The sequence below is a fragment of the Eleutherodactylus coqui genome, chromosome 2 (genome assembly GCF_035609145.1).
Source record: "Eleutherodactylus coqui strain aEleCoq1 chromosome 2, aEleCoq1.hap1, whole genome shotgun sequence".
NCBI lineage: Eukaryota > Metazoa > Chordata > Amphibia > Anura > Eleutherodactylidae > Eleutherodactylus > Eleutherodactylus coqui.
This window is the reverse complement of record NC_089838.1, coordinates 224,613,627-224,632,193: the sequence shown is the minus strand read 5'-3', so window position 1 is coordinate 224,632,193 and position 18,567 is coordinate 224,613,627. Positions and strand designations below refer to the sequence as shown.

The following is an 18,567-nucleotide window of genomic DNA, read 5'->3' as shown; positions in this document are numbered from 1 at the left end:
CCTGCAAAGCTATAAAATGGACATACTTAAAAGGCAGAACTCTTCCAGATTTTACTAGCCATTTCATGTAAACATTTAAAGTGTCCTAAAAGAAAAAAAAATTAAACATCTGCTTGATTTATCTAGTGTCCATTTTATTGAGCAATAAAGCCAGTAATGGAAGCTTTAATATATCATTTAGAAAGGTGAGGCTGCACTTACAGCATCCATAGTAATCAAGAACAGGAACTACTAGAGGGGGGAAAAAAAAAAAAAAAAAAAACTAAAAACTTGCCCTCCCACCCTATGTCATCTTAAGGGCCATCATCAGTAATAAAAACTTACGATTCAAATCCAATTGACTCAAATACAAGAAATTATGGAGCCTTGTTATAAATAGGATAGGCCATCTGGCTTAAAATACACTAACAATAAGGAGAAACAATTTTTAAAAACGTAAAATCTGGAAGATATAGATAAAAAAAAAAAGCCGTATACAGCATGTCCAAGTTTACTACATACAAGCTAATTGTTTGTAAGAGTCAGAAAAGCTGGAAACCTGTCAGTACCTCAACGAATAACACACAGCTTACTCTGCTGACCATTAAATATGGGCAGATAATATAATCTACTGTAAGTATAATAAAAAGCACTAAAATGAATGATTTTATCATTTGTAAAAGTGTTATGAACACCTAAGAAGAACGTTCCTGGTTGTTGTGTTAGTAGTTACAGAAATTGCTTAAATAGGTTATTGATGAATGCATTCTATTCCTGAGTAGTGGTCTGGACACATTTTACAGAGGTGGCAGCGGACCAGACGTCCAACAAAAGAGCTCAGTCCGAGTACATCTTAACAATTCACTGGTAGTGACCGAAATGGAAGTTGAGAATTGCCAACACTTAAATGCCTTCAAGCAATAGTCATCTGCAGATTTCTATGCTGCTCATTCTCATTATTTCTTAGGAATTCTTCTGTGGGATCTTTATGGTGACTGTTTTTGCTTCTGTGTATTCTCGTAGTCCATACTCTCCCCTAAAAGAAAAAAAAACAAATGTCAATTCATTTTATTTGAGATTACAAACATATCTGATGAAAAATATTAATCACTGAAATCAACACACCTCAACTAAAAAGGACAATAGTTTTAGGGTTCATGTCAGGGATGCCCAACATGTTTTTGAGATGCATCCCACCACTCTCGATTTATACTGCCTACTCTACTTTCTTTCCACATGTACAGTCTTCCATGCAGCGTCGGCTGATTATCCTTGCCAACTTCTCCAAGTGCTTTCCAACTCCATCCCTCCCTATTTTAATACATTTAGAAAGAGATACACTGTGCATGTAAACTCTGTCCCACAATGCTCAGCAGTTTTCTTTTGTCTGCTTGTCTCTACAGGGTACTACCTGATGGTGAAGGTCTATTCCTATGCAAGAGGCATGGTTCGTTTACCAATACAGTAAAGGAAATAATTCATTTCTCATCGCCTATAGCATTATCAGCTAGTTGGACAATTTTAAAGGTGGTGCTTTGCGATTTTTCTTTACGTTCCATAAATTGTCCTTTTTACCCTCTTTAATATTCTAGACAGCTGCCTGTCCTAAGTTCCAGCCCTAACTAGTGTACATGCCAAAGCCATATGCAGCAAACATGTACATTAGCACATCAAGTCCCTGTATAAAGAACTAAAAATACTTACATTTCCCTCCCGTTTCCAGACATTTTGTATCCTCCAAATGGACTCTGGGCATTTAAGGCATTGTAGCAGTTTATCCTGTAGATTAACAACCAGGAACAAGTTATTAGATAAGAAAAAAAGTTGTAGTTGATTGACTGATAGTATATTTTAGTATATTTTTCTATATTTTATCCGAATATTCATATATCTAACAACTAAGGCAAGATCAGGACATTATTTGTAGAGACAGAATAACCTCCTTCTTGCCTCAGCAATTCATATAAATTTCAAATTCCTAGCAGCTCCAGAACCCTAACTCTTGGGATAGGCAGTTCTCAATTTAGCATTCTGGTGAAACCCCATTGCACCAATTTAATTTGTAAATTAATTGTAAAATTCAATTTATAGTTCTCCTTAAATAGCTCCTTGGGCTAGAAACTGCTTAAATTGCACTGTTTCTAATAACCTAAAACTGACGTCATGTGTCCTTTAATTAGGATTCATTGCCAATAAATATTTTCATGAACTTGGAAGGGCTAATTTGGAATCTGCATTTTCAAAAAAAGGCCTAAAGGCAGAAAATACCAGCATTGCTTACTTAGCAAATAACTAAATAACAAGGGACTAAAACAAATGCAAGTTAATGAATGGAGTAACCTAATTGCAACAAAGCTCCAGGTCCGGTTGGGCCAATAGTGCTATACACCATTTTAAAGTGGTTAAAGGGGTACTGCAAGAGAATGCTAAAGTACATGCACACAGTTTTCATGCATTATGAATTCATTGTAACTTCTGAGAGTTTTTATTTAAAAAAAGTTCTGGATTTGTTCTTACCACACAGTTCCAGCTTGCATTGCTGATGACACTGTAAGGGCCTTGTTGATATCATTTGTAAATACTGCTGCAACTAGGCCAAAGTCAGAATTGTTGGCTCGTTCTATAGCTTCTTCCATGGTTTTAAACCTTAGTATTTGTTGTACTGGTCCAAATATCTGTAAGAGAAAGTCTATTGTGTTATATACAAAAAAAAAAGCAAACACATATGCATAAAGAAGCAAGGGGTAGGTAAATTTATTGTTGCCATACAGGCAGTAGATCGTTTGCTCGCTAAATCAATCAGTCGTTCACATTCACTTCATTTCTGCATGAAATGAAGATAAGCAGATGAGGAACAGTTAAAGCATCTGGGAATGTTTAGTTGCAAAAAAAAAAAAAAAAAAGGCTGAGAAGAGACTTAATAGAGGTCTACAAATATCTGAAGGGCTGTCACAGTGCAGAGGGACCAGCCCTATTCTCATTTGCACAAGGAAAGACTAGAAGCAATGGGATCAAACTCTGATAGTGAGGGTGATCAATGAGTGGAACAGGTTACCACGGGAGGTAGTAAGTTCTCCTTCAATGGAAGTGTTCAAACAAAGGCTGGACAAATATCTGTCAATTGTTTAGTGAATCCTGCATTGAGCAGGGGGTTGGAACCCATGACCCTGGAGATATCTTCCAACTTTACCATGCTAGGATTCTAAGGTTTTATGAAATGAACCATCGTTCATAGTTTGATCGTTAGCTGTGTTTACACTAAAGGAATATCAATAAAAGTCCAATGATCCGGCTATTTTTTTAACGATAATTGTTCTGTCTAAACACACCTTTAAACTGCAATATACCATGGCTAAAAATGCAGAGAGAAACCTTTAATTTATCTTAATGTCACAATACTAAGTGGAGCTCTCCTCCACCACCCTGCCTCCCTGTTGGCTGCACTGTGAGCAATCCAGCGATACTCACTCCTGTGTAACAGCACAGGAGCGAGTATACACGGGGAAAAGTCTTGGGCATTGTTTGCCTGACATTCGTTACATGTAAAAGGGCCTTAAGCCATTCTGCCATCTTCTGTTTAAAAAAAGAAGTCAGTATTAAAGTAACTAGTAGATTATTTTGCAAAGCTCTTACCTCCTCCTTTGCAATCCTCATGTTATCTGTCACATTAGAAAAGACTGTTGGCTCTATGAAGAAACCCTTCCTTCCTAGAGGTTTACCACCACATTCCAATTTGGCACCTTCAGTAACACCAGACTGAATCATATCCAGGATTTTATTATATTGCTTCTTGTCAGTCTGTTAAGAAAAAAAAGAGAGTATATGTTATACGGGGATTTAACAAACAGCAAAGAGCATCCTTGGGATATGATGAAAATACTCTCCACAGGCCCTGTACTAGGTGTAACATAATATACTCTTTTTGCCCATATTCCATCCCTGAGAGACTGAGGAAAGGCCAAATAAGAACAACAGCGTAATGATTTCACAACAGTGATGGGAGCAGTTTGTTAAACTGCAGTGTTATCCAATTTCTCAGATTCATGATACCTGTGGGCCTTGTTCTGTTGTTGGATCAAAAGGACTCCCAACTATTCTCCTCTTTGCACGTTCAACACTCCTCCGAACAAACTCATCATAAATCGAGTCTTCCACAAATGTTCGTGAGCCTGCAGTACAACACTGGCCTTGGTTGAAAAAGACCCCTTGGTGTGCCTGTTCCACAGCATAGTCCACTGCAGGAAATATTAAGGCCATCAAATGTAAATTATGATTTTTTTGTAATTCACATTTATACAGTAAAATACACATTGGTTGAGAACAGACTTACAATCGGCATCTGCAAATATAATGTTGGGACTTTTCCCGCCTAATTCAAGAGTCACTCTTTTAAGGTTGCTTTTCCCTGCAGCTTCTTGAATCAGCTTTCCTACCTATGAGAAAACATGGAGGATTTTAAGTGCACAACCAATACAATCAAAAATACATCCACTGTTAGTCTTTACTGTAGAACTTTCTTCTTCAAACTGCTGACCCAGAAGTAATTACATTATCATAGTAAGTAGGGCCGAAAAACAAGACATATGTCCATCCAGTTCAGCCTATTAACCCCCAACGTTGATCCAGAGGAAGACCAAAAAAATCCCCAATGAATTAAAAGCCAATGTTCCCCATTTTTACATTTTGATATTAGGGCAATGTAAATTTATACTAGGAATTCCCAGAACATTATGCTTTATATAGACACTATACAGAAAAAGTTGTATAAACCATAAAATGTATCTGCCCAAACTTTTTTTTAACTGTAGTGTTTAGAAATTATTCATTAAAAAGAAAGAAAATGCTACAGAGGACATTAGCTATGAATTTGAGCATAATTGAAGATCAGACATGTAAAAATATGGTTCAGGTTACTTTTGGTCAAAGATTTTAGACTTGTATAAGTAGACCTATTCTGTTAATATACATATTTTAATCCTTAGCATACATCATTGGTAGCAGTTTTCCCACCGAGTTCTTCTGCTTTACATCAAACTGTTGAAGTCAATGCTCAGTATATGAAATTTTACCAAACATACAAAGCTTTACCTCCAGCTCTGTGCAAAGATTAATGTGCAATTGTACAAAAAGCTGCATTGAAATAATTTTCCAAACCCAGTAAATTGAAAATTAAATAGTTTACGAAAATCTATGATATCCTGGCTTTTATTTTCATCTTTCCTTTTACCGATCTTAATAAAGAATAGATTTATGGCAACTCCAGAAACTTTATTACCAGTTATTACCAAACAATATAAGCCAAGGTAAAATACAGAAGTATATTAAATCTATGTATATAATGAATTTTGGGAGGGTTTGAGCACATCTACGTAAAACAAACCAAATAGAAAAGCTTTATGAAGGTCTAAGGTAAGTTTAGGCAATCTGTAGCTCTTCAACTTGTGATCCCACAATTGATGGCCGAAGCCTGTTTACGTCTGGCTTAAGATATACAAGTCAGCCAAGATTTAATAGCATTTCTTGTGCATATGTTTTACAAAGCAAGAAATATTAGAATCTGCAATAATAAATCCACTCGAAGTACTTGAAGTAGCAATAATGTTTAGAACGAAGGCTTCTGCTAATGTCTTAGCCCTTCTTAAACCATACCCTGCTTTTGCCTCATTTGTTATCAAAAAGCATTGCACAACCAAGTTAAAAACTCATTATTTAGGCAGAGGTCATATGCTCTGTATATACCATACATGACATTAATCTCACTTAAGAAATGAAAAGGGAGTCCTGCTGAGTAAATTAGAATCAGTGGTAATACAGCTGTTTGCTACAAACATTTGTTTGGCATTAAGCACTTGCAATACTCCTGTAGTGCGCTTTGATGGCTTCAACTGTATCTTTTGAGCAATGATGAGATCATAGTTTGTATAAAGAAAATGCATTGCCAAGTATAACAGAACATAAAACTTCGTTTAACAAGTGTCCACAAAACAATCTTTCATGTCTAATCGGCAATTTCTCTTGAAAAAAAAAAAGTTGTAGAACAAACACAAAATCAGGGCTCTTCTAGGTGGCCATTGCAGCACACTCTCTATCACATAGTGGATGTTGCTTTTTTCTATGATCACTGTATTGGACTGTAGAATCCCTAATTTGTGCATGTACATGCCAACATACTCTACAGTATTATAGTAGATAGCTAGAGGACTTGACCTTCACGCCTTTCCAAGCTATTTATGCAGGAATGTAAGAAGTGACAGATAACTGAAGTTCTCCTTTACTGAAGCAGTAATAACCCAACCATAACTAGACCAACACAAATGGTGGCTTATGTAACCTTTCTAGGATTCTTTATATTCTTAACTAATCCCATTTTCTAAATTACTTTTACAGTAATCTACAATTTTATCCTCAATGGATGGTTGTGCCCCATTAAAACAATCGGAAATTATAGAGGGAGAGATCTTTCCTGGGATCACTTCCTATTAGACATTATTCATACAAGTGAGTGCAATTTGTGAAAATCTGGCCTATTTTTCATGCCTTTTTCATGGATGAGTGTCATTCATTCTTAAATTCATGTTTAAAAAACAAAACCAAAAAAAAAAAAAACCCGAAGGTGGCTCAATTGATCTTTTTTAAAACTACTATTAAGTCAATGGGTGCTTAAAAAAAAAAAAAAAAAAGAAGAAGAAAAAAAAAGAGAACACACTCACATGCTATGCAAGTGCAATCCGTTACTTTTACTACACGCAGTGACTTGAACAGGCAATGCTCATCCGAAAATCAGGCTTGTATTATACATCAGAGTAAAAAAAAAAAAAAAAAAAAAAAAAAAAAAAAAGGGCTTATGTGAATAGAACACATTGATTTCAATGGTTTTATTTCCATGCATGTTCAGTCCAATTAAAAAAATCAGATTGCACTTGCATAGAAAAAGATTTTATGTGAACAAAGCCTAGCCGGTTTTAAAGTCTGCTGCAAAGTGCAGTTCCCACTCTAAGGGTCTTGTCACAATGGTGTCTGAATGGGCACCGCTTCTCCAGTGGTAACAGCTGACCATTTAGGACTTGCAATAGCTAGAGTGACGGCACCTTTTTTCCCTGGACAACCTACCCAAAAATCATTGACATTGGAAAACCATATTGAGTGAGAGATAAGTAATCTTTGTCTATAGGTCAGATATGGATATAAATTCATTACCATCATTTACTTTGAGCTACATGATGAAAATAATTACAATCGTAATAAACTGCTCAAGTACCACTAGTCTCAAAAATCATCAAGATCTATTTTATACCCCATGAACACTAGAAAAATGTACCAAGCAGTTTCTGAATGGTAGGCTGTCACCAACATCTACCCCCAGGCAAACCAGCCTATTGACTACTAACCAAATGCTGTTAGCAAATGGCAGATACTTAAAAAAGGGCATTTTATTAATCTTCAGCTAGTTTGGGATTCTAAAAACTGTTAAAATCTACTGTAGAAGTTTAATATCTACTTACAATTGTCTACAACAAATAGTGGAAAATCCAGAATAGCCCCATGTTCAGAATAGTTAGAGCTGCATCCATTTGCCTTTTGGACAGTTAGATTTATCATTAGTTTACTGAGAAATAGGAATCAAGTCTCCAAAAGCCAGGTACCTGAAGGAATTGCCAATTTAGGAATTTACAAGCTGTGGCTTTAATGTGACAGTCCCTCAGTACGGGTATAAAGCTGTCATGACGGGGAGGGGTGCACTTTCCTTTCCTGAAAGCATTTTCTTCATTAATTGAAAGTAAAGCCCTATATTTACAAATTGTTATTATAGTAAGTGTATTAAAGATGTGATAATGTTAACCACGGTTGCTAGAAATCTGGAATATGGAACAGTTTATGCCAGTCTAGTGTTATATAAAAAGATACATCTGTTATTACTTAGAATCTTAAGATACCCTTTTGTCATATTTGTGTTACTTACCACTTCACATTAAAAGCTTGTTTTAACCCCTTCCCAACATCTATTGGATGTCGCAGGAAAGTGTATGAAGTAGGTTCAGGGGCTGAACCCACTACATATGCGGCAACTGTTGTCTGTGTTATATAGCTGATGACAGATTACAGCAATCAGGATGGAGATAACTCTTCTCTCGGCCATATAACACCTTAGATGTCACCGTCAATAGTGGTCATGGCATCTAATCCATCCCCCACTACACCTCTTGGCTCCCATTGCTATGTGATCATGGGATTTTGAGTGGTTGCTATAGCAGCTAAGGGCCAAATGAAATACTCATTAGTACTTTTCCCCCCATTTATTAGTATAATAAAATACATAACACCGGGATTGTGTGTGTGTGTGGGGGGGGGGGGGGGGGGGGGGTCTCCTCATGCTCCTCTTCCCCTGTAAAAAATTAAATAAAAAACAAAAAAAGGACTAAAGTAATCAAAATAGTCAAAAAGTTGCAGGTACCCCAAGATGATACCAAATTATGGGTCTCTGAAGATGTCAAAGTTTTAAAAACTATATGAATCTGGAGTAGCCATAATTTTAACTATAAAATAAGAGGTGTTTTTTTTTTAAGTTACACAGTTGATGCTGCAAAAAACACAAAAAAATAAAAAATAAAAAAAAATTAAAATGACCGAATTGCTTCTTATTGCATTTCACCCCAGAAAAATGTTTTTAGAAGAAGTTTTTCAATGCAATAAATGGTGACATTAAAAATACAACTTGTCCTGCAAGAAACAAACCCATATATGACTGGGTTTGTTGAAGATAAAAAAAAGGTCATGGTTCTTGGTAGGTAGGAATGAAAGAATGAAATGTTGCCACTAAAACTAGCTTCAACTTGTGGAACCCTGGTCTTCTGGTGTTTGCATGTTGGCCTAAAAATATGTGCTGAAGATTAAGATCTCATTAACTAGGGCCGCTGCGCTTTAGGATCCTGAAGTCCCTTTGTCACATTATAAGTCAACAGTATATGTTTAAGGGGATTTTGTCATTTAAAAAAAAAAAAAAAAAAAAAAAAAAAATCTATACCCACTTATTCCCCTACAGGCAGTCTTCGTACAGCGTCTTTTCCTCCATGAGCTTCTGCAGTGCCCCGGGTCACGTCACCCCAAGCTGGCCGGCTTGTAATGAAGCCAGCATTCCTCGCATTCTCTTCCTAAGGTCAGTGAAGGTCACGTCCCTGTCACATAGCCTTTACTGGCTAGGCAGGAATGCTGATCTATTGCAGAGACCCCCTTGCATGAGCAGTCTCTGCAATAGCTTGGCTTTCCGTGCTGGGCTGTGATGTAACGGACACTGCCGGCAGGAAGGTGAGGTGCCACCCCCCCCCCTCCTTCCCTGGGACTGCAGGAGACAGGAGAAGATGGGTGACGTGAAGATCTGGTAAGTAAACTGCCTGGGATGGAATAGGCAAGTATAGAATTTTTTTTTAACAGAACCTTTTTAATTAGATTGAATTATAATAAATCAAACTAGGTGCCGACATCTCAGTGGAAATGAACAATTCACAAGTGTGCATATATGACCCAACAACAAATTAGGTGGTGGGTCCTCAGGCTATGCATGAATTTCCTCCCACAATGTACAGAGTTACTAGAAGACACAGACAAACAATTTAAAAATAAAGCCTATTCACTTTGAGCATTAAGAATTATTTACATTTAATATTGGAGATACTGTTAATAGTAAATCAATTATGTAGATTTAATATACGACTCATTTTATACATGAATAATATGCAATTATCAGCAAGCAGGGTTTTTCCATGCATGAGACATATTGGTAAATTTGGAATCCATGTACATTTCTAATCCCTGCAGATTCACTGTTCAGGGAAATTGCCCACAATTCACAGAAAACGTACATACATACCTCTGTAGACCCAGTGAATGCAACTTTATCTATGCCAGGGTGAGAAGTTATTGCTGCGCCTGCAGTTGGACCATATCCTGGCAAAATATTAACAACTCCTGGTGGAAACCCAGCCTAGTAAAATAAAAATGAAGGGAAAAATGGTGTGTGAAGATTGTCTGCATAAAGTTAATTTTAAGTTGTTAAATTTAAGTATCTGCGAAAAGCATAATATTACTAGAGCCTCATTTTACCTCCTTGATGAGAGCTCCCATGTAGAGTGCAGTGAGGGGTGTCTGTTCAGCTGGTTTAATTACTACAGTGTTTCCACAGCACAGAGCTGGTGCAATCTTCCATGCAAACATCAGAAGAGGAAAGTTCCACTGCAGGAGACAACAGGTGGTCAGATGAGAATTTTAAGCTGTGACAATTCATAAATGGTTTATGAAATAATCCATTTACAGCACTATTCTCATTTGCACAAGGAAAGACTAGAAGCAATGGGATAAAACTGAAAGGGAGGAGACACAAATTAGATATTAGAAAAAAAACTTTGACAGTGAGGGTGATCACTGAGTGGAACAGGTTACCACAAGAGGTGCAGAGCTCTCCTTCAATGGAAGTCTTCAAACAAAGGCTGGACAGATGTCTGTCTGGGATAATATTAATGAATCCTGCATTGAGCAGGGGTTTGGACCTGATGACTCTGGAGGTCTCTTCCAACTCTACCATACTATGATTGAAACCACATATATACAGTATTGTGGCACCTTCAGCTGCTATAATATATTAGTCCTGTTACAGCTAACCATTTACTTTATACTCCCACTGAACATTTGGCTGTGTTTATATTCAATCTTCAATTTTAGAAGATGGCCCAATCCCTGCCCATCTGCATGATATTACCTCTTGTCTAAAAGTGTTAAGATTTCTGGGCCTCCCACTGCCCATTTGGGGTAGCTCATGACATCATTGGTGCCTGAACTGCCCATTTATCTTTACTCCTAAATATTATTATTATCTTAAAAATAAGCTGCTATGTGTAGATGAGGAATGCCACTATTTTTGGTCATTATATGGCATTTTTCACCAGTTTTCCCCTCTGCATGCTGCATCTATACTTTACAGTTTTCCCTGAGATGAAAGGACACCAGCTGCTATAATAGCTTCCACATGTAGAAAACAGCAGATTCTGCTTCCCAACTCTCTGTAGCACACACATAGAAATAAGAGAATCAAGTATGACATTATGCAGCCGTACTGAGCAGTGCAGATGCGATTTCAGTGGCTTTGGTACAGTAAACCCTATTAGCTGCTGCAGCAGCACATCTGTGTGAGTCTCTCTACTTCTGTCTCCTTTCTGCAGCTGCTTCCATCTAACCCTCCAGCAGCAAGCAAACAAAAACCACCCAGTTTCCTGTTATTTACCTTGGAGTCACTTTTCACTTGACAACAGGCAGTAGATGGGGGGGGGGGGGGTCCCTTCTAAGGGTGACTACCCACTACAGGTTTTTTTTTCCCCACTGCGAAATTCGCAGCTTTTTTTTTTCTGCAGGGGTCTATGGGACTTGTAATGTTAAAAATCACGAAAAAAATTGCAATTTACCGCGAAATCGCGATTTTGCGTGATCGTGCTTTTACCTTACAAGTCCCATAGACCCCTGCAGAAAAAAAAAAAAAAAAAGCTGCAAATTTCACAGTGAAAAAAAAACTGTAGTGGGTAGTCACCTTAATATGCTAGGTGGCCAGCACTTTAGAGCAAAGCATCATTTTAGGTAAAGTTATTTGCACTTTTGCTAGTAATTATAAAACTTTATTTATTGCCAAAAGCCTTTATTACTGTACTTAGCCAAACAGCTACTGTATATTTTAAGGATGTTTTTTGTAAAAAAAAAGTTTTTTTAAATTACTGTTTAAGAAGAAACATTTATTTTCATTAACATTTCATGTAAAAGGCAAAAAAAACCTTATGTTATTCTAATCCAAATACTAGAATCATAATTATTTGTAAAGATCAATTTTTAATTATGCATTTAATCAAATATTGAAATATCATGCTCCGTAAAAACTCAAAATGAAGACTTTTCACATTACTTCATTTTTTTCTTAACTGGTGAAAACAAGACCCTACATTGGCCTAACCAAATTGATCTGATAAATGCAGCTGAATGTTTTTTTTAAATATTTCTTATCACTCAAAAATATACAAAATGCCTACTTTTCACCAAACACTTAATTTTCTTATTTCACAAATGTTTGTAAGCCAGATATTAAACAATACTTGCAAAAAGGAAAAAAAAAATAAAATCTTCAAATAGATGCTGCCCGCATTCTGACTTTCTGGCCAAGGTTTTACAGAATGCAATGCCAGATATCCAGTGAAAGCATTAGGCACAGACCAAGAACATTGCCAAGTACTGCTGCTGACTTAAGGGAAATGAGTAACTTGTGTTAAGGAATGTGGAAAATTTGTTGTGCAAAACCCGATGGGATGAGATGTAGACATATAGCATTTTACCTTTTCTGTGTATGGCCTTTTTCTATACTCTTAAGTAAGGTATCATTTTTAATTAAAGCAGTTATCTAGGGACAAAAGGACTCCATGAATATCCCCTTTAAAGTCTGATTTGTGTAGTGTGTTCTTATAGTCACACAGTTTACATCATTCTCTACTTGCTAGCTTACATTAAGTAGGTAACAAGTAGTAGGCAACAGATAGAAATAATCACTGAGGCAGAGGGATCCAGTTACCATTGTACCAGTTATTATTTTTCACGTACTGGTTACCATTAGTGGTACAAACCAGTTACCATCATCTTGACGTACTGGGTACCATTATTTGTATAACGACAGGTGGATAATATCATAACAACCTAGTGTTCTAATGAAGAACCACCATTGTTTATTACAATTATAGGTGTATATTAATAACATTGTTAAAGGTCCGTCATCTATAAGAGAGGACCAACTTGGTACCTGTTGAGCGTTAAATGGGAGGTATCATATGTTCCATCCTTCACCCCCTATTTAATTCATCAACTGATACATACGTTGTGTTTTTGTTTTGATCTTTCTGTCTTATGTGTCTACGAGGCGCATCATTTTAAAATACTTTAATAAAAGTTAATTTTTAAGGGATCAATACAGTGATAGGTCTTTAGGCAACAGATAGAAAGGAGTATAGTGGCCAAATGAGGCTACAGAGGTTTCTTTTGGATTTTCATAAGGAATCTAAATAGTTAGTTTCCAGAGCATAGATAGAAGCGCAGTTCCACTGCCATGTAGTGGAAGACATTTCACAGTGCCATGTTGAGAGCCTCAACAGTAAAAGGAACTCTGGGACTAAAATGCATTAATTTGTAATAAAGGTAGTTTCAAAAGGAACATGGAACTTGGGGTAAAACTTATTAAATGCCCTAACATCTCCATGAAGTTGAATATATAGGTCTGAAAAGCAAAGAATCACTAAAAGGGCCCTGGAAAATAGTTAGCAACTTCCCACCCTTCATGTTATATGCAAGTATTCATGGGCCAACAACTTTGCTCGGGAAACATGGGATCATATAGAGTCTGTGGTCAAATAATCCTTTGGTCTATATCAGCGTGCACCTTAAGCTATATGTAGTTGTATGATAACTTTAGAACGCTGCACAATATGTCAAAGGAAGGAATTTCTTTGACTATTGCTCTGTATCACAATGTTATTAGTTACAGATGAATAGGATTTGAAGAAGGAAACTGGCAGAATGACATGTTTGGAAATGTTGGTTCTGACCACCTCTACAGATAAATAAGGACGCTTAACTCTCCATACACTGTGACATCAAAACAAATGCGATGCACGAAAGATACCAGTTACAGGAAACTACCACATTAAGGAAGAGTTTCCCATGAAAGCCAGTGTGCAAGTTTCCTTTGATATTATAGCCATACAGTGTGCCTGCCACAAGAATTTTCCATGGGTGTGTTAGAAGGGAAAATGAATTGGATTATAATGTTCCACTGGTCTCATGCTATAGTAATTCACATGCACTAGAACATGGAATGTTTCTGATTATATTCGTTAAGGTAATTGCATAGTCCAATCCCTCATTTTATAAAATATAATGTATACCCACTGTTCTCTTCCATATTTAGTACTATTTATTAAATATTTAAAAAACAGAACATGAAATATTAAGAATCTATTTTAAAAAATGGAGTTTCATGGTTATCTTGGTATTATATACACCAGACACACACGTTTCTGTAAGTTTTTCCTATATGTTGCAAAATAATCAATAACATTTTCATTCCAATTCGCGAGCCAAAAGAAGCTCCGTGCTTGGAAACAGTTTACCAAGTTACGTAGTTAAACCCCTATTCACCTGTTTAAATAAGCAGCTGTAAAAAGACTTATAGAAATAAGCCAGCAAATAGAAACAGAAGAGTTTTTTTTCTCCTCAAAATCAAAAGAAACACACAGCTGTGACTCATGTTGAGTACGAGTGTAAGCAAAGCCACCCAATGAAAATAAAACCTGCCGACACTTACCGGGATGATCTGTCCACACACTCCGATAGGTTCATGTTTTGTAAATGTAAAGTAATCCCCATCTACAACAGAAGACATAAACAGAGGTTTGTAATATCACAAAGATTGGGGTTGGCATATATGCGATACCCAACTGAAGGAACGGCCTAGTGACGCAAGGAAACTGCATTTTAATCAAATTTTAAAAATACCTTCAATGCATATGCCATGTAGGAAATAGCAACATGAATATTAAAAGGGGTTATCCACTTCTTAACCCAGCCTGGCAAAGAGCTGATCGGCAGGGGTCCTGAGTGGTGGATCCCTGTCGATCAACTATTGATGGCCAATTCTAAGGATAGGTCATCAATAGTTATAAAGTGAACCAACGCTTTAAGCCAGTTTCTCTTACTTTAGGGTGCATTCACATGAACGTATATCGGCTCGGTTTTCACGCCGAGCCGATATACGTTGTCCTCGTGTGCAGGGGAAGGGGGGGTGGGGGGGGGAGGATGGAAGAGTCAGGAGCAGGAACTGAGCTCCCACCCCCTCTATGCCTCCTCTCCACCCCTCTGCACTATTTGCAATGAAAGGAGGCGGAACGGGGGCAGGGCTGATTCTCAGAACTTAGCCCCGCCCCCTCCCCATTGCAAATAGTGCAGAGGGGCGGAGAGGAGGCAGAGAGGGGGGCGGGAGCTCAGTTCCTGCTCCTGGCTCTTCCATCCTCCCCCCCCCCCCCCCCCTGCACACGGGGACAATGTATGTATATCGGCTCGGTGTGAAAACCGAGCCGCTATACATTCGTCTGAATGCAGCCTTACTTGTTAACATTGTTGTGCATGTAGAAAATTGAGAAATGCCAGGTTCTCATTCAGGGGAGTTATCTGGCATAATTTCATTGTGAATAACATTTACATATATTTGTTGCTATATCTCCATGCAGAACGTTTTGGTTCATTAGTGCTGTTAAATTGACATATACTATTTTGAGGTTTACAGTAGACACTTCAGTACAATTATTTGCTGAGTATTTGAAAATGTGCTCTATAAAATGGCATGTTGGACACACCAGAGCAGACAAAGTGTGGCACTCTATACAGTGGCTAGAGACCCGTCATCTGACCTCTACCTTCTACTGAATATACATCTATAATCATAATCTGATCATATATAGTATAGGACATCTACCAATTCATCATTATTTTATTAATTTTATGTGAAATTTTACTCCATACATGGACCTTTCATTAAAAGAGGTTTCCATGCAAAAACTCTTGATGACCTATTCCCATGATCACCGCTCAGGATGAGTTGATCACCTGACCAATTCTCAGCACAACAGGCTGGACATGCATCAAAAAAGAAAGGTAGCAGAAGTGCCATAGCTGGCTTTACTCCCATTGAAAGCAATAGGAGGTGGAGCAGCTATTACATATCCATGACCATCCCTGGTTTCGGAGGCAGTAAAGCCATAAAAGTGTAATAGCTACTTTGGCTCTCATGGATTTCAAAGGGAGTGAAGCCAGCTAGAGCACTTCCGCTGCCATCTCCTATGATGCATGTCCAGCCTGCTGCACTGACAGCGGGCCAGGCAATCAGCTCATTGCCGGGGATCCCAAGTGGTGGGTCCCCAGGAATTAATCGATGACCTAACCTGTGGTTAGATCGTCAGTAGTTTTTACCCAAAAAAACCCTTTAAATATCTAAAAGACAAGAGACATAAAATGATTGCAAAGTCATTTCCTCTTATTTATGGATTAATTTTCTATTCTAGGTTTTCATGAGTATGAAAGCATTTTGAAAATTCATTTGGGTAATGGTATACGATTGTACATCATCTTCGCAATAATTGTTGAATATATGTGGAATGTTAAACTAAAACAGATCACTGAAATATCCCAGAGCTAGTAGTAAGAGAAGTCAGAACCTACCCGCTGGGATGGTCATGCCATGTATCTTGTCTGCCCAGCCAGCATAATACCGAAATGTTTTAATCACGCCTTGAAGATCCACATAAAAAGATTGTAGAAAGGGCTTGCCAGCATTTAGGGATTCAAGTGTCTGAAAAGTGAACGGGAAGGTCAACACTTCTAATATAAAGTAAAAATATAAGCCAGCAATTATAAAACTGAAATACATTAGACTTCTGTGTAAGGTAATAAAAGTCAGAGAAATAACACTTACTGGAAACCTTACTATACTAAATGAGGTCTTTAAATTAATGAGCAAATGGTTGGAGTCAAATATTAAAAGCCGACACCTTGTTTTATATGAAGTTATTCCAAAAATGATGTTAGTCCAGTGGTTACATACTTCTCTAAAATTATTTGGTTTGTAATAGAAGTATTACAGTAGCAATTGGTATAGCAGCAGAGCACGGCTTGGCACAAGTATATAAATGCCTCACATTTTCAAAAATATAAAATACCAGCCTTGTGGTCTTCTGGCAAAAAAAAGCCATAATAACCATCATTCTTCTTACCAAGCAGGTACGAGGAACAGGGGACGACAAAACTCTCAAACATTTATATACTGTACAAGGGCTTCACTGCTAATACACATCACTCACGTCACTTTAGGCCTAGTTAGATCTACGAAAGATAGGAAACTTAGTTTTTTCTTTTGCGTTTTGAAATTCATTTTGTTATTTTTTTATTTCTATGGATCCACCAATTTTTGGTTCAGTGTTGAGTTATTCGAACAGCATTTTTGCCACTCATGCAAGACATGCTTCACATTCACAAGGAAAAACATCTGTTAATAATTATGGGCACCAATTCCATCTGTAGAACTTCAAGGTTTAAGAAATAAATGAAGATCCAGCAACACCAAATACTTACTGTTCCATGTACAGTACATTGTGTTAATGTTGCTTATAGCATATTATCACTTATCAAATGCAACATTAGTCTTAAGTCTTGCATCATAAAATGGAAATGCATACTAGAATATACAGTAGAGTGCATACCATAAATAAAGTAACTTAGCCAAAACACTCACTGAACACTGCATTACCAACTACAGTACATAAAATGTTTAAAAGGGCAGATAGTTTATTATTGCACCTGTTGAGCTCCTTATTAGAGATGAGCGAGTATACTCGCTAAGGCACATTACTCGAGCGAGTAGGGCCTTAGCCGAGTGGCTCCCCGCTCGTCTCTAAAGATTCGGGGGACCGCGAGAGAGATCTCCCCTCCGTTCCTTCCGACTCTCACTCGCCGCTCTCCGCCACCCCCCGAATCTTTAGAGATGAGCGGAGAGATACTTGGCTTAGGCACTACTCACTCGAGTAATGTGCTTTAGCGAGTATACTCGCTCATCTCTACTCCTTATGCTAGCATTACTAAAATGAGACTATATGAAATTACTGCACAAAGAATGTCATTTACTTACAGCAAGGATAGCCCTTTCTCTTTCAACCAAATCAGCCAGTTTATCCAGGAGTCTCCCCCTTTCTGATGCATCCATTCTTCTCCATACAGAACCCCAGGAAAAGGCCAAGCGGGCAGCTCTTACTGCTTTGTCCACATCGGCCTTTGAAGAGATTTACAACATCAACAGAAGAAACCACCACCAGCCAGACTGTATTTACCAAAAGCACGTTTCACTATCACGGAACATAGAAAGGTTACAGATTTCCAGGTGCGTTTGGGATAGTCTAACATTTCTCAAGTAATAAGAAGCTAGGATGATAAGTCTAAGTTATGAGTTAGCCTCAATTCATAACCAGCCCATTAAATAGCAATTTTAAGTAATGTGCAGCTGTGATTAGGCTCTTAAGCCAGGGGGTCCCACAGGCCCTCCTCACTATAATATGCTGTTTGGCTTGTGAAGAGAAATATGTGATGGGTAAAGGCGCAGCTGACCGAAATATAAAGCTCAACACAATACAAGAGGTAGGCTCAGCTTCTCTGTTTTATTTTATACTAGTGCAATGCCCCTTCCTCGGTTTTGGATGGGGAGACACTATTACAGGTAACAGATTGTAATTATTATACACAACTCTTACCTTTTTCAGACTAGGCCTTTTCTATGACTTACCATCTTAACAAGAGAGAAGAATCACATCTTCTGCATGTTCCTCTACCTATATTTATCCAAACCACTCACTCATTCAGGTAGCTCCACCTCAATTTTTTTTTTTACTTTACTGTTTGGCTTGTAGAAGGCTAACTCTTACTTCCCCTTTTATATAGATACCCTTAGTGAGTGCCCCCATGTCTCTGAGCTTG

General features: G+C 37.6%; 1 protein-coding gene across 1 annotated transcript in view; it reads right to left on the bottom strand.

Moving 5' to 3' along the window:
• Positions 1–405: 405 nt before the first annotated feature.
• Positions 406–18,567, bottom strand: part of ALDH1A2 (aldehyde dehydrogenase 1 family member A2) — a 31,897-nt gene continuing 13,735 nt past the window's right edge. The window contains exons 3-13 of the mRNA XM_066592540.1: positions 17,729–17,869; positions 16,267–16,396; positions 14,357–14,418; positions 10,078–10,206; positions 9,845–9,958; positions 4,310–4,412; positions 4,030–4,214; positions 3,613–3,777; positions 2,497–2,654; positions 1,684–1,758; positions 406–1,015 (exon numbers count right to left, since the gene is read on the bottom strand). Coding sequence (XP_066448637.1) covers positions 943–1,015; positions 1,684–1,758; positions 2,497–2,654; positions 3,613–3,777; positions 4,030–4,214; positions 4,310–4,412; positions 9,845–9,958; positions 10,078–10,206; positions 14,357–14,418; positions 16,267–16,396; positions 17,729–17,869 — 1,335 coding nt within the window. The 3' untranslated portion in view covers positions 406–942. The remainder of the gene's footprint in view (positions 1,016–1,683; positions 1,759–2,496; positions 2,655–3,612; positions 3,778–4,029; positions 4,215–4,309; positions 4,413–9,844; positions 9,959–10,077; positions 10,207–14,356; positions 14,419–16,266; positions 16,397–17,728; positions 17,870–18,567) is intronic.